Consider the following 14,201-nt stretch of genomic DNA (forward strand, 5'->3'; position numbering starts at 1 on the left):
CCAAATGGTGTGCCTGCAAGAGATCATTTACCTCAAACAGGGGAGAATGTTACTTCCACTGAAGGTCTGGAGTATCAGTCATTATGGGAATGGACTAAAGAACCCTTTAAGTATCTGAATATTTTCAAATGAGTGCTCTAGACTGAATTTCTCAAGATAGAAACAAACATGCCAATTTACTTTAAAATATCTCTGAACAATATCAGAAGCATATGGATTTGAGTAGAATGTTAATACATTTTGTGACACATTTACACATTTAAATTATAATTGAATCTTAATTATCTACAAGATAGATGACCAAAACATACATACCCCTGCTATTACTACTCAGAAGTTTTTTCATTGTGTACACTTTGAGCTAACTTTCTAGAGGTCATAGCAACCCTTTCAGGCAAAACTCAGAAATCTAGGTTGTATTCAGCATAACATTGAGGTTTCACTCCTAGGAAGTTCAAAGCATTAAGTAAAGATATTTTTTATTAATAGGTAGTTATTGGTATGTATTTATAAGCTTCAAGGCTTTATTGAACCCTAACAAATAATACAGTAAAAAGAGCTTTGCTGCTCCAAGTGTGGTCTGCGGACAGCAGCAGCAGCCTTGACTGGCAAAGTGTTAGAAATGCATAACCTCAGACTCCACTCCTGAGCTAATCAATCAGAACCTGCGTTTTAGCAAGACCCTCAGATGATTTATGTGCACAGTAAAGTTTGAAAAGAAGTAACTTAGAGGATGTTTTTATTTATATAACTTTACTTATAACTGAAATTGAAACAGTCCAAGCTGACCATGTATCATTTCTGGTACTTCACGTACTAGTGCCTATTTGAGGAGCCACATTAAAGTATTGAATTTTTTTTATTTTGTGACTTTTTTTATTAGTACTTTGGCAATTTTTCATATTTTTCACACATTTTATTATGAGAATTTTCAAGCATATAGGAAAGTTGAAAAATTTTACAGTGTACAGTATTTTGGTTTCTAAATTAAAATTTATTTACCTGTCATAATTTTTTTTCATGTGACAATATCATTTTATTTGGCTTGATTTAAATCAAAGCAGTTATAGCAAGATTTGTTAATCCCTATCTCCTGAGACAATTTACGTAATAGCATTTGAGAAGAATGCAATAACCTCTCCCTAATATCTTAAATTGACCTCTAAGTTCTCTTTCAGTTCCAACATTCTGATTCTATGAATGTTCCTAGGGTTTCAGATCTGTTCGTGACAAACACATTCCTTGTTACAATCTAAGCTTATTTCCCCAGGAAACAAGTTTTTGATGAAGATTGGTTGCCTGTAATTTTCCTGGATTTTTAAAAATACCAGGTACTCATTGTATTGTTTTTAAAGGAGTGAGAAAAAATTTTTTTCTTTTCTTTCTTTCTTTATATTTAAATTATTTTATTGTTGTTCAATTACAGTTGTGTGCATTTTCTCCCCAACTCTCTACCACACCCCAGCCAAACCCACATCCCTCCCCTGCTTCCACCCTCCCCCTTGATTTTGTCCATGTGTCCTTTATAGTAGTTCCTAAAAACCCTTCTCCCCACTATCCCTTCCCCTCTCCCCTCTGGCTATTGTTAGATTGTTCTTAACTTCAATGTCTCTTGTTATATTTCGTTTGCTTTTTTCTTCTGTTGATTATGTTCCAGTTAAAGGTGAGATCATATGGTATTTGTCCCTCACCGCCTAGCTTATCTCACTTAGCATAATGCTCTCCAGTTCCATCCATGCTGTTGCAAAGGGTATAAGCTCCTTCTTTCTCTTTGCTGCATAGAATTCCATTGTGTAAATGTACCGCAGTTTTTTGATCCACTCATTTGCTGATGGGCACTTAGGTTGCTTCCAGTACTTGGCTATTGTAAATTGTGCTGCTGTGAACATTGGGGTGCATGGGTTCTTTTGGATTGGTGTTTCAGGGCTCTTAGGGTATAATCCCAGCAGCAGAATTGCTGGGTCAAAGGGCAGTTCCATTTTTAGTTTTCTGAGGAAATTCCATACTGTTTTACACAGTGGCCACACCAGTCTGCATTCCCACCAGCAGTGCACTAGGGTTCCCTTTTCTCCACATCCTCTCCAACATTTGTTTGTTGATTTGTTTATGTTGGCCACTCTGACTGGTGTGAGATGGTACCTCATTGTGGTTTTCATTTGCATCTCTCTGATGGCTAGTGATGCTGAGCATCTTTTCATATGTCTCTGGGCCTCTCTGTATGTCTTCCTTGGAGAAGTGTCTGTTCAAGTCCTTTGCCCATTTTTTAATTGGTTTTTTTGTCTTCCTGGAGTAGAGTCGTGTGAGTTCTTTATATATTTTGGAGATCAGACCCTTGTCTGAGGTATCATTGGCAAATATGTTTTCCCATACTGTTGGTTCTCTTTTCATTTTAATGCTGTTTTCTTTAGCCATGCAGAAGCTTTTTATTTTGATGAGGTCCCATTTGTTTATTCTTTCCTTTATTTCCCTTGCTTTAGGGGACATATCCATGGAGATGTTGCTGCGTGGAATGTCTGAGATTTTCCTGCCAATGTTTTCCTCAAGGACTTTTATGGTGTTACGACTTATATTTAAGTCTTTTATCCACCTTGAATTTATTTTTGTCTATGGTGTAAGTTGGTGATCGAGTTTCATTTTTGTGCACGTAGCTGTCCAGATCTCCCAACACCATTTGTTGAAGAGGCTGTTTTTGCTCCATGTTATGCTCCTGCCTCCTTTGTCAAGTATTAATTGACCATAGAGACTTGGGTTTATTTCTGGGCTCTCTGTTCTGTTCCATTGGTCTATGTGCCTGTTTTTATGCCAGTACCAGGCTGTTTTGATGACAGTGGCCTTGTAATACAGTTTGATATCAGGTATTGTGATCCCTCCTGCTTTGTTCTTCTTTCTCAAAATTGCTGCAGCTATTTGGATTTGTTTATGGTTCCATATAAATTTCTGAAATGTTTGTTCTGTATCTGTGAAATATGTCATGGGTACTTTAATAGGGATTGCATTGAATCTATAAATCACTTTGGGTAGTATGGCCATTTTGATGATGTTAATTCTTCCAATCCATGAGCATGGTACATGCTTCCATTTGTTTGTGTCTTCCTTAATTTCTTTCTTCAATGTTGTGTAGTTTTCTGAGAACAGGTCTTTTACCTCCTTGGTTAGGTTTATTCCTAGGTACTTTATTTTTCGTGTTGCTATATCAAATGGGATTTTTTTCCTGATTTCTGTTTCTGATGTTTCATTGTTGGTGTACAAAAATGCCTTTGATTTCTGAGTATTGACTTTGCGGCTGTTTTGCCAAACTCATTTATTAGGTAAAGTAGTTTTTTGGTGGAGTCTATAGGATTTTCCATGTACACTAACATGGCATCTGCAAACAATGACAGTTTCATTTCCTCCTTTCCATTTTGGATACCTTTTATTTCTTTTTCTTGTCTGATTGCTATGGCTAGGACTTCCAATACTATGTTGAATAGGAGTGGTGAGAGAGGGCATCCTTGTCTTGTTCCTGATCTCAGTGGGAGAGCTCTTAAGTTTGTCCATTGAGTATGATGTTGGCTGTAGGTCTCTCATATATGACCTTTATTATGTTGAGGAATGCTCCCTCTATTCCAACTTTGCTGAGTGTTTTTATCATAAATGGGTGCTGTACCTTATCAAATGCATTTTCCGCATCTATTGATATGATCAAGTGGTTTTTGTCTTTGCTTTTATTTGTGTGGTGTATTATGTTTAATGATTTGCGAATACTGTACCATTCTTGCATCCCTGGGATGAATCCCACTTGATCATGGTGTATGATCTTTTTTATGTATTGCTGGATGCGGTTTGCCAATGTTTTTTGGGGGAATTTTAGCATCTATATTCATCAGTGATATTGGCCTGAAGTTTTCTTTTTTTGTTATGTCTTTATCTGGTTTTGGGATTAGGATGATGTTGGCTTCATAAAAAGAGTTTGGGAGTCTTCCATCTTCTTGAATTTTTTGGAATAATCTGTGGAGGATGGGGGTTAGCTCTCCCTTAAATGCTCTGTAGAATTCTCCTGTGAAACCATCTGGTGCAGGGCTTTTGTGTGTTGGAAGCTTTCTGGTTACTGTTTTAATTTCATCAGCTGTTATTGGTCTGTTCAGGCTTTCTGCTGCTTCTTCATTGAGTTTTGGAAGGTTATATTTTTCTAGAAATTTGTCCATTTCATCTAGGTTTTCAAATTTCTTGGCATATAGTTCTTCATAGTAATTTCTTACAATCCTCTGTATTTCCGTGGTATCAGTTGTAGTCTCTCCTCTTTCATTTCTGATTGTGTTTTCTTGAGTCCTCTCTCTTTTTTTCTTGATGAGCCTGCTTAAAGGATTGTCAATTTTATCTTTTCAAAGAACCAGCTCCTGGATTCATTGATCCTTACAATTATGCTTTTAGTCTCTATGTCATTTAATTCTGCTCTGATCTTGGTTATTTCCTTCCTTGTAGTTGCTCTGGGTTGTCTTTGTTGTTGTTCCTCAATTTCTTGTAGTTGTAGGGTTAGGTTGTTTATTTGAAATGTTTCTGTCTTTTTTAGGTAGGTCTGTATCGCTATAAACTTCCCTCTCAGGACTGCCTTTGCTGCGTCCTATACGTTTTGGATTGTTGTGAGTTCATTTCCACTTGTTTCCAGAAACTTTTTGATTTCTTCCCTAATCTCATTTTTCACCCATTCATTGTTTAATAGCATGCTATTCAATCTCCATGTTTTTGAGTGTTTTGGGGTTTTTTCCTTGAGGTTTGTTTCTACTTTCAGTCTCTTGTGGTCAGAGAAAATGCTTGATATGATTTCAATTTTCTTGAACTTGTTGAGGCTTGTTTTGTGTCCTGTCATGTGGTGTATCTTTGAAAATGTTCCATGTGCTTTTGAAAAGAAAGTGTATTTTGCTTCTTTGGGATGAAAGGCTCTATATATATCAGTTAAGTCCATTTCATCTAGGGCCTTGTTCAATGCCACAATATCTTTGTTGATATTTTGTTTGGAAGATCTGTCTACCTGTCATAATTTTTAAGAACAACTTTTGAATGGAGAATTTATTATTGGAAGTGTTCATGACTATGTAAATTCCAATGCCATGCCATAGCATCACATGTGAACCAAGGATTCACGACCCATTTTCTCTCTGGTATAAATTGTATTGAATATGTTGACCTAAGCCAAAGATGGACTCACTGACAGGACAAAAAATTTACCACAGTAGGTTTCGAATTTAAAAGCCTTGGGGAATTCTGGCATTTTAGAGAAGCCTACCTCTACCTTATAAAGTGAACCATAGAAACTTTAATTACATTTGTAGCAGTATATATTTGTGAATCAGGATTTTCATAGCTTTTAAATATAACAAAATAAAAAACAATTTGATGTCCATCATGAAATACATGATGCCTTCTTGAAGATCACTTCATAGTTGAATGTTCTTAGTTTGGCTACGTAATGATTTTCGCTGTGCTATGTCTTTTTTTTTTTTTACATTAACTTTAATTAGTCTATATTGTAAATGTGTTGTCTTAAATTTACTACATTAATAAACTTAAATTTTTGGTAACTACATTTCAATACAATTTTCTTTCCTTGTAATCTTCTATATTTTGATTTATGCATTTAAAAGTATTATTCTGAGAAGTGAATCCATAAGTTTTACCAGACTACTAAAGGAATCCACAACACAGAAATGACCAAGAACCCTGCTTTAGATAATCATTCCCCAAATATCATCTTAGTCACGATATTTTTTTGGGTAAGTTCTATTATCGGGAATTTATACCTATAGTATTATTTATAAATAACACTGATAGGAACAAGACATACTGATTATCAATCAGTGTTGTAGGTCCCCCATCTCCATTGCCTAACACAGTGCCTTTATATACATGAGCTACTCTATAGCTAGCTATTTAATGAATGAATGATGAAGACAGTACATAGGGCTTTATAAAAATAGTTTTATTTCTGTAAAAGTGCTCATGTTTGGTGTAAAAATTTCACACACTACAGAAACCTGAACAGAAGAAATAAAAATCTCCCAGAGGACTATCCCTAATCATTGTTACCACTGGTGATTTGTACAAATCTTCCTCGCATGTGTAGAAACATATATGTATACACACAGTTTTATATGAGGGAATCATGCAGTTATGTCTCATTGTACCTTTAGTCTATTCAATGGAAAGTAAATGTCTTTCTCATGTCAGTAAAGTCAGTGTGCATCAGTAGTTGCATTTGGTCACATGCTGACCCACATTTGGTATAAGTTGTATTGAATACTGTAATTACAGTGTGAAAACACACTGGAATTTACTTGAATTCCTGATTGATGGATAACTGGTGTTTTTCTTATTTTTTCACTATTTTAAACAATAGTAAACTGTGCTGTAATCAACATTTGTGTTTAAAATCATTTTACACTTACACAATTATTTCCTTGGCTATACTCCCAAGAAATTAGTTTGCATATTTTATAGTAGGGAAGTATTACCAGTCTGTTTTTTATAAAAATTGCTTTACATTTCACCCCCATGAACAGTATTGAGAGCTCTGAGTTCTTCATAATGCCCTTGGTATACAAAGTTTTGACAGTCTTTTTCATCTTTATAGATTTGAAAGGCAAAAGAAACTATATTATTACTTACAATTTTTCTTTTTTTTTTTTTTTAAGTATGACCATAGCAAGGCTTGTTTTTATTAATATCATCATTGTGATCATCATAATTACTGACATGATAAACAGTCCTAGAAGGCAGTGGTTATTACAGCACTGTCTCTAAAACAGATGAGGTAGAAGGTACAATGTGCCACTAATCCTCTTTTTTTTAATTTGATGCTAATTACAATTTCTTTAAAAGCTTTAAAAATTAGTTCATTTTACAAAACAATAGAAACATTTTCTATGATTTTTTTCTTCTTTTTAAATACTTCTAAATTTTACTGTTGTTCAGTTTTCTGGCTTTTCTTCCCACCTTTTCCTCCTTACCCCAACCATCCCCACATCCCTCCCCTGATTCCACGCACCCTTGGTTTTGTCCAACCCAATTAGAAAATGGGCAAAAGACTTGAACAGACACTTCTCCAAGGAAGACATACAGAGGTTCCAGAGACATATGAAAAGATGCTTAGCATCGTTAGCAGTCAGAGAGATGCAAATTAAAACCACAATGAGATACCCCTTCACATTGGTCAGAGGGGACATCATAAACAAAGCAACAAACAACAAGTGTTGGAGAGGTTGTGGAGAATAAGGAACCCTAGTGAACTGTTGGTGGGAATGCAGACTGGTGCAGCCACTATGGAAAAGAGTATGGAATTTCCTCAGAAAACTAAAAATGGAACATCATTTTGACCCCGCAATTCCACTGCTAGGATTATATATAAAACCGTGAAACACCAATCCAAAAGAAGCTATGCACCCCAATGTTCATAGCAGCACAATTCACAATAACCAAGTGCTGGAAGCAACCTAAGTGCACATCAGTAAATGAATGGATCAAAAAGCTAGGGTACATTTACAGAATAGAATACTATGCAGCAGACGGAAAGGAGATCCTACCCTTTGTGACAGCATGGATGGAACTGGAGAGCATTATGCTAAGTGAAATAAGCCACGTAGTAAAACACATATACCATATGATCTCTCCTTTAATTGGAACCTAATCAGCAAAACAAACAGGCAAGCAAAATATAATCAGAGACATTGAAATTAAGAACAAAGGGATAGCCAGAGGGGAGATGGGAGGGGATAATGGGCACAAAAGTGTGAAGGATTTTCAGGAATAACTATAAAGGACACATGGACAATTTTTCACTGTGATGTTTCATATCTTCATTTGTTCTACACCCATTTGTACTCTTCACAAATTATCTCATTATGTCTCTATATGATGGTGTCTTTTATGGAGTTATAAGAACTTTTGTACCACCCATATTAAAACTTTGACATATATAATGTAAATATCTTTTTACAGTTTATATTTTAATTTTTATATGGATAAAATTGTTAATCATTTACTTTATAGTGTTCTTTTTGGTGATTTACTTGGACAGTCTAGTCTTAGCTCAGGGTTGTATTGCTCACATTTTAGTCCAGTATTTTCAATTTTTATATTAAACTTGCATTTATCTAGAATTATTTTTGGTGTAAGTAATTAAGAAATGGTTAAGGTTTATTTGTGTTCAGATGACCAGCTAGTCCCAGTTCTTTTCAGTTCCACCATCCATGTTTTCCCCACTGAATTGAGATATACCACTTAGTATATATAAAATTATTTTAAGTACATTGATCTGTTTCCTCTCTCTGCAGTCTACTTCATTAGTCTCCTTATCTCTTCTTTTTTTAAAAATTTTTATTGTTATTCAATTACAGTTGTATGCCTTTTCTCCCCATCCCTCCACCCCACCCCAGCTGAACCCACCTCCACCCTCCCCCTTGATTTTGTCCATGTGTCCTTTATAGTAGTTCCTGTAATCCCCTCTAGTACCAGCATCTTACTGCTGTTTTTGTGAGTATGTCTTGATGTTTTAAAATATGGTCAGACAAATTCTCTCATTACTTTTTTGAATAGTATTTTGGGCTGTTTTTATAAGATTTAAAAAATTTTTAGATAGAACACTGCTTTGAAGAAAGCATTTTATAATGATTGGCTCCCGTGTTCGAAAACTGATGTCCACATTCATATTTCCCAGTTTTTAGCAATTTGGAGACAGAAGCATTATTTTTGCTTAGAGGAATGTTTTAAGATTGTGATGTGTTGGGGTCCCTTGAAAGGAGCTGCTTATAGACAGGGAAGTAGTGAAAGGTGTTCCTGGGAAAGTAAGCAGGGATCAGATCATGTAGGGCTTTATGAGCAAGTTTTAAGGAGTCTGAAATGTATTCTGAGATCTGAAGAGAGCCTGCGTGGCTTAAAAGCAGGGATTGTGACAAGATCCTTTTGTGTTTCACAAGTCACTTTCTTTACAGTGGAGGATGGATTGAAGAGGAGAAGGACTGGAGAAGAGTAGAGAGACCCTTGTAAGAGTGTCGATGAGGTTTAGCCATGGCCACAGACGCTGTTGAATAGTTACAGAAGTATTGAGGACAGGCCGTGGGGGAGACGGCAAGGGAAGTGGAGATGTCACGGGTGACAAAACATTCCCACGATGTATACTGAGTCGGACTGAAATGCAGCTAACGTTAACATTGTTGACATTATTATTAACATTCATTATTATTATATTATTAATAATGATTATTATAGTCATGACTAACATTACATTAAATAGCTAATTGCATGTTTACATGTATATTAGTTAAATAATTACTCATTTTTTATTAAAGGAGTGTTTCTTAATCTTTCTGAGTGAGACGACTTCACTTTAATAAGAAAACATATTGTAGACTTCTCTTTCTCTGCATGATAATTGTATTTTTAGTAGCAGTGGGCTTCTGTAATGTTTTAATGGGCTTTTAATTTATTGCTCACACTATCATGAGCACATACTATTCGTGCTGTGTACGTTTTTCAGGTATAAATAAAGATCAAAATGAGAATACTTGCTGCAGTTGACAGTGGTGAAGATAACTTTTCAGCCTCCCTCTCCCCTGCCCTGAGATCTCTAGTCCACAGGTTTAGATCTGCTAGTTGAAACCATTCTTTATGAATTTGTTGTGAAGTTTTAAGCTTAGAAGTGGAATGTTGCCCCTCATATTGAAAAAGTGATGGTAAAATGTAGGGTTTTCCTCTTTTTTGAAACACACATGCTATTAAACAGGGGCAAGTGATTAACAATGGATTTAACATGAACAAGAATTTGTTAAATGTAGTAAGTCCAACACTTAAATAATCTAGGCAAGTTTAAAGATTGTATTTATTTATTTCTAGAGAGAGGGCGAGGAACGGAGGAAGAGGGGGAGAAAAACATTGGTAGCGGCCTCTCATATGTGCCCGGACTGGAGACTGAACCCACAACCTAGGCATGTGCCCTGATTGGGAATCAATCCATCGACCTTTTGCTCTGTGGGATGAAACCCAACCAACCGAGCCACACCTGTGAGGGCAATAATAGATAAACTTAAGTATGAACAACTTTAGTGACCTTATTTCTTTCTCTTATTTCTGTATTGTTATACAAATAACTCTACAACTATATCAGTAGAGGATGTTTTTGTTTTTTTCATCTATTTAATACTAAACTAATTGTACCCTGTACTATATAATGTGAAGAGTGTTGTGAAAACGTTTGTTACTCATCAAAGCATAAGTTATTTGGTGCTCTTTCTGTAATTCGTAGAGAGTCAGCAGTCAGGAACTTGAGCGTATGCCTCTTTCCTACTTCTTACAAATGCGGAGGAGTACCTTACAGAATTATATTGTCACTTAATTCCACCTTTCATAGTGATTGGTGTCTACACAACACATTTCTGTGATATTGCAAAAAACACCATTTATTAAAATTTAATTGTAGGTAAATTTTGCCTTTAAAAGCTCTTTGTGAAAAATTAATTACGTTCATATTCCTGAAAATTTCCTAAAACAATAAATAATGTTTACTTAGGAAGAATAACTTTTGACATACCATAATGTAATAACTACTTTCTCTTGGTATTGAATGGGTTCTTGTATTCAGCATTGTTGTAGTTTCTATGGAAGTAAAAAAGAAATATATTTAATCCAACAAACATAAAAATCATATGCTAGACTGGCACAGTAAAGGTAAAAAGAGGTTATTAAGATTAAAAAAGACACAGCTTAGGAGTTCAAGGCCAGTTGGGGAAATACATATATTAGGCACTGGAATGATGTATTATGTTGGATGTTATAGGTAAAATAAACTTCACTATTTATTTATTTATTTATTTATTTAACAGTGACCTATTAAATGTGTACTGTAGTTTAATAATTCTTTTAACTCAGTGCTCTGCATTATATGTTGACTGTATAGAAAGCTATTAAATTCTTTTTTATTCATGATTTATTGAAGGAATCTGTTAATAAAGGAACTGTGTATTTTAATTATACCTCATCTGTGTTCTCTCTCAGAGAGTGTGTTTATGAGAGGTACATAGGATTAAACTTACATTTACTATATATTCTTAGAAGCCATATATTCAGTAACAGTTAGAAATAAATTCTACATGGAAGATATTGTGCTTTTATCCAATTAATAATATCCATTTCATGAATAACTTCCAAGCAATATGGTTTTCAAATTCTGATGGCTACATAAATTTTAAAACTTTCCTTTTATACATGGAGGAATAAAAGAAGTAAAACAAGGCTTGCCCTGACTGGTGTGGCTCAGTGAGCGGGAAGGCATCTCCATGGACTGAAAGGTCGCAGGTCAGGTTCCCAGTCAGGACTCACGCCTGGCTTGTGGCCGGTCCTGGGTTGGGGTGCCTACGAGAGGCAGCTGATTGATGTTTGTTTCGCACGTGGATGCTTCTCTTCCTCTCTTTGTCCCTCCCTTCCCTTTTCTCTAAAAAAAAAAAAAAAAGAAATAAATACAAATTTAGAAAAAGAAATAAAGCCTCAAATGTTTGAATATAGGGCTCTAGTGAAAATGGCTGTTTATGCAGAAGGCATTGACTGATCATCTCCACATATTCTTAGAATTATAAAACATTTTTTATTGGATAAAACATGCCAGATATACCTTTTTGTGCTTTTGGTGTAAACACAAGATTTAAATTAAATCTAAAATCAGAGGCTCTTGAAATGGTATACTACTGAATTTAAATAATCTCCCCATGATTGTCATTTTACACGGATGGTATAATAAGACAAGTAATGACAGATTAAGACCTGCCTAGCAGAGGGAAAACTAAATTACACGACTTTTATTAAGGCATAAATAAACCTATTAACCGTTATCTGGAATACTAATTAGTAGAAAGAGCACTGACAATTTTATTTATCAACATGAAACACAATTATTAATTACAGACCTGATGAATCTGGCAGTAAACAGGCCATGTTGGATATGCTGGGACCGTAAGTCCATTAAAGTGAGAGGGATGATTACCAAAATCCTGTGGGGAAATAAGTAATTGTAGTTGTAACATTTTAATTGCCTTTGAATAAGGCAAATTATAGTTTCTTGTCTATGAATATAAATAGTATAACATTAAGATAACAAGCTTCAGTAGCTGGAAATAGAAAATGGATTTATATTATTTTTAAAACAAAGAAGAGAGTGATGGTAAATTTTTAGTATCACAGTGGTCAGTGTGAATGACATACCGTGAATAAATACGTGAAGATTTTCTTTAGATGTATTGTTTTGTAGGCAGGCTATTTTCTGCATTTCTTTTTCACAGTAAAAATTAAAGTGGGAGGGGACTTTTTGAATGAATCTCTACAGGTGAGTAGAAATTACAAAATTGAGAAAATTATATTGTTATTAGAATTATTGTGAAATGAATAAGAGACAATTTACATTTTTCTGTCTTTTTTTTCTTTCTTTGAAGATCCAAATTCTAGAATTTGTGGACATTTACTTATCGGTGCAGCCAAGAATTCTTTTGCAAAACTCATGGATAAAATTAGTTTGGCGATGGAGAGTTTGCCTTTGCACAGTAGTAGCCGGAGTATTACATACGTGGAAAAAGATTCCCTGGTTCAGAGGTTGGCCCGTGGACTTCATAAAGTGAACACATTGGCCTTGAAATATGGACTGCAGGGCCATGTGCCCATTTTGGTATGGATGAAATTGTGTTCAATGGGGACTTTAGGACTTGTGAATTTAATTCTGAGTCAGGCTTATTTGTAGTTTAAAGTAGTTGGACATGAATATATCTAGATTTCCTTTGGACTTCATGTGATCTTTCATATGATTTAAAAAAAAATTCTTACCCAAGGACACTTTTTTTCTCATTGCTTTCAGAAAGAGAGGAAGGTTTGGGAGAGAGGGAGAATGGGAGAGGGAGAGAGGGAGCGGGGAGAGAGACAGAGACAGAGACAGAGACAGAGACAGAGACAGACATTGATTGGTTACCTTCTCGTGAACCTACAACCTGGGTATGTGCCTTAACTGGGAATTGACCCTTTGGTTTCTGGACGATGCTCCAACCATCTGAGCCACTCTGGCCAGGGCTTCTTGTGATCATTTAATACTATAAATAAAACTACTTCCAAGTAAGTTTCCAAGTATCAAAATACAAGAGTTCTGGCATGAGTTCTGAACCGACTGTGCTCTTTAAGTGTACTGCAACAGAACTGTGTGAGACGTAAACAATGGTCAATTCTGTTTTCTAGCCGTCTAGATTGTTTCTTCAGTTGTTCATTTCATACAAGCCAAATTATTGGTCACAAAAAATAAGCTTTTGCTACTGATTTATTAGTAAATCTATAGTTACTTCATGTAAAATTGCTCTTGTTTAAAACCAGAAAAGCACAACATCATTACAGAAGCAAATGTTTGGATTTACGCAAAGGCTGCACGCCGTGGAAGTGGAGCGCCGCTCCCTGCGCATAGAGGTCACAGAATTAAAACGGAATTTGACCGAAATGAAAAAGGAGCTTGATAAAGCCCAGGGTCTCCAAACACAATTAAATGAATTTAAGCACTCTGTAAGTATATATACTTTAAAGAACTATGGCTTGGGTGAACTCTCCTCTGGTTTTATATAGAGATTTTTCTTTAATTTTTTATTATCTTTAAAAAAATTAAGTCCCATTAATATTTCTTTTTCTTCAGAACACTTTCCTTCTGAAATACTCCAACCTGTACTAAATACTTCAAAGTTGGTAGGAAACTGCATTTTAAATGTTCTCACCATGAAAAAGCAATGATAATTAGCAACATGATAGAGGTGTTAGCAAATGCTTTAGTGGAAATCATATCTCAACATATACACTTATCAAATTAACACATTGTACACCTTAAACAACAGTGTTATGTGTGAATTATATCCCAATTAAAAAAATTATACCAGATGCTTAAAGGAATACTGATTCTGTATCAGCAGAAGTCATAATCCTGTTAAAATTTATACTCTGACTGAAAGTATAGAAAGAGATTAAGTTAGGATAGCATAACTGCTATAGCAAATAAGCCCCCAAATGTATAATAAATAATCTAAAATATCCCCAATGGAGGAGCCTGATATTTGGAGTAGGGGGTGGAATTTTTTCTTTTTGTTTGATATTCAATATTTTGAGTAAATTAGGTTATTAGTATGAAATCAAGTTGCTTTTCTAGAGAAATGTTCATTTTGTCT

The 14,201-nt window shown here is 35.1% G+C and overlaps 1 protein-coding gene across 5 annotated transcripts in view; it reads left to right on the forward strand.

The window, feature by feature from the left end:
• CCDC171 (coiled-coil domain containing 171) overlaps positions 1–14,201 on the forward strand; it is a 293,962-nt gene that overhangs the window by 141,598 nt on the left and 138,163 nt on the right. For all 5 annotated transcript variants that reach the window (XM_071221606.1, XM_053924635.1, XM_071221605.1 and 2 more), the window contains 2 exons: positions 12,450–12,679; positions 13,369–13,551. In XM_071221606.1, the coding sequence (XP_071077707.1) occupies positions 12,450–12,679; positions 13,369–13,551 (413 nt within the window). The remainder of the gene's footprint in view (positions 1–12,449; positions 12,680–13,368; positions 13,552–14,201) is intronic.

Source organism: Desmodus rotundus, chromosome 1, assembly GCF_022682495.2.
Source record: "Desmodus rotundus isolate HL8 chromosome 1, HLdesRot8A.1, whole genome shotgun sequence".
Taxonomy (NCBI): domain Eukaryota; kingdom Metazoa; phylum Chordata; class Mammalia; order Chiroptera; family Phyllostomidae; genus Desmodus; species Desmodus rotundus.